Source organism: Myotis davidii, unplaced genomic scaffold (assembly GCF_000327345.1).
Source record: "Myotis davidii unplaced genomic scaffold, ASM32734v1 scaffold874, whole genome shotgun sequence".
Lineage (NCBI taxonomy): Eukaryota > Metazoa > Chordata > Mammalia > Chiroptera > Vespertilionidae > Myotis > Myotis davidii.
The window spans coordinates 131536-134376 of NW_006285611.1; the positions used below are offsets into that span (position 1 = coordinate 131536).

At 38.4% G+C, this 2841-nt stretch overlaps 1 protein-coding gene across 1 annotated transcript; it reads right to left on the minus strand.

Annotated features, from left to right (window-relative positions):
- Nucleotides 1-1389: 1389 nt before the first annotated feature.
- LOC102766402 (olfactory receptor 5J2) lies at nucleotides 1390-2328 on the minus strand. Its single transcript, XM_006756334.1, has one exon. It carries the CDS (start codon nucleotides 2326-2328, stop codon nucleotides 1390-1392), a length of 939 nt encoding a protein of 312 aa, XP_006756397.1.
- Nucleotides 2329-2841: the final 513 nt, after the last annotated feature.

The window sequence follows — 2841 nt, forward strand, 5'->3', positions numbered from 1 at the left end:
TTGAAGATGACGTGATTGTTTATGTAGAACATGAATCTGCAAAAGTTACTATAACTAATAATTAAATATAACAATATCACAGTATGCACAGCCAACATAGAATTCCATTGCATTTCAGTATATAAGCAATATACAATTGAAAGTTTATATAAATAGTTTATATAAAAAGTTTATATAAATACAAAATGTGTGCAAGAATAGGCCTTCCTTCCCCCGGCTACCAGACTGGCTTCCCTCTGGCACCCAGGACTCGGGCCTCCCTCGCAGCCCCGGCTTCACCCAGAAAGTCATCTGAAGGATGCCCAGAAGGAATTCCAATCTAATTAGCATATTATGCTTTTATTATATAGGATATAATTTATTACTCTAAAACAAAAAAAAACCATGAAATAACTATAAATTTTAAAAATGTTTATTCACTGGGTTACCAGTATATCATAAAGGATATCAAAGAAAATGAATCAACAATCAGGAAAGTCTGCTCAAGTTTATTGTGTGTATTAATTATTCCACAGATACATGACCCAGTGATCATTTCTGCATACTTCCTCTTCGACATGGCTACACTGTGAAGCAAAGTTGTGGCAGTAGCAATGTAACAGTCATAGGCCATTACTGACAGCAAGAAGCCTTCTGTGGAAATAAACATCCCAAAACACAAATGCTGTACCATGCAAACAAACAAACAAAAAAGAAAGACAAAAGAGATGTTTCCCTTCACACCAGGAGCTTTCTAAGCATTTTGGGTGATAAAAGGGTTTTCAGAGCTATGCCACAAATCAGAATTAAGACCAAATATATGTTTCTTATTATAAATTGCAATATCATCACCAGTCTTTAGACTAGTTAAAACGTAAGTCAATGAAAGCATGTTCAATAGAATATCTGTATTCTTTGAAACCTGAGAACCAATTACTTCTTTCTTTGTAAGTGCCCTGTTTTTATGTCCTTAAATGCAAGTTTTATTATGCAATTGTTTTCTCCAAATAAAGGAAATATATAAATGTAATAGTGGGCTTTGTTATTGATTTAGAAAATAACAACCTAGAATATCAGAAGACATATGTGATAGGCTATTGTTTTTGTGATGCAGCTACATGAATTAAGCAGCTTTTCCTTTCTGGCCACCTCCTTACTTGACAAATAAGTGTATAGAATGAAAAATTCTTAAGGTGGCTGCTTGGGGCAGTGGGGGGACCAGTCTGTAGATTGTATGGTTTTCCAGGTACTTTGCTGTACATTTGAAACTGGTGTGGAATGATATTGAATGTAAACTGCGGTTGAAAAAAATTTTTAAAAGAAAAAAAAATCTGTACACCTTTAGAAGCTTTACATTTACTGAAATATTGAAAGTGAGAACCGACTGGTAGGATTTACAATGACTTAACCCTAACAGGGGAAATGTTTCATTTCTAAGGCCCTTTTCCCAGCATCCTTTACCTCTTTGTTCCTCAGGCTGTAAATCAGTGGGTTTAACATGGGAATCACTAGGGTGTAGAACACAGAAACTACCTTCTCCTGCTCTACAGAGTACTGGGAGCTAGGCTGAATATAACTAAAGCTTAAGGTCCCATAGAATATGGTGACAGCAGTCAGGTGAGAGGCACAGGTGGAGAAGGCTTTCTGTCTGCCTGCTGCTGAGCGGATCCTCAAGATAGCAAGAACAATGAACATGTAGGAAATTATCACAACCAGGAAGGTGCCCATGGCAATGATGCCAGAGAAGGTTAAGAGTAACAACTCATTCACGGAGGTTTCAGAACACGACAGCTTTAGGAGTGAGGGAATATCACAGAAGAAGTGGCTGACAACATTCAACCTACAGAAGGACAGTCTGCCCAAGCTTATTGTGTGTATCAATGAGTTAAGTATTCCACACATACATGACCCGATGACCAGCCCTACACACTTCCCCTTAGGCATGGCCACACCGTAAAGCAAAGGATTTGCAATAGCCACATAACGATCATAGGCCATTACTGACAGCAAGCAACCTTCTGTGGTAACAAACACCCCAAAACACAAATGCTGTACCATGCAAGCAAAAAAAGAGATGGTTGCCCTCGCAAGCAGGAGGCTTATCAGCATTTTGGGTGCAATGGTGGATGCATAGCAGGCATCCACAAAAGAAAGGCAGCTGAGGAAAAAGTACATAGGCGTGTGGAGCTTGGGGGTGACTCGGATTAAGAAGATCATGCCTAGATTCCCCACTAAGGTGATGACATAAATCACCAGGAACAACACAAAAAGTACAATTTTCAGTTGAGCGTGGTCCGTCAGTCCCAAAAGAATAAACTCTGTCACAACCGTAAAATTCATTTCAGTCATTTGTTTCTTTTCACAAGATCTGTTATGGAAAGAGATACAGAGATTATAACTTATTAGGGAAATGTTGTGTGTGTGTGTGTGTGTATAGAAACAAACACAACAATTGCTGATGTCAGGATTTAGATAAAAAATATCCCTTCTTTGAATCTGAAATTTTTCATCAATAAAAGTAGTAAGAGGACTAAATGATCTCTCATTTCAGTCCAATGATGTTGTTTTATATGATTATATTCCATAGAAACCAAAATGTGAAAAACCGTTTGTCTCTAACAGCTTCAGTCTATCTCTAAAATGTCCACTCAGCAGACACTAATGACGATTGATATTAATAGCATGTATAATATATATCACTAGTAGCCCGGTGCACAAAATTTGTGCACATTAAAAGGGAATTAATTACCGTAACCAGTTTGGCTCAGTGGATAGAGCATTGGCCTGCCCAGGTTTGATTCCGGTCAAGGGCATGTACCTTGGTTGTGGGCACATCCCCAGTGGGGAGTGTGCAGGAGGCAG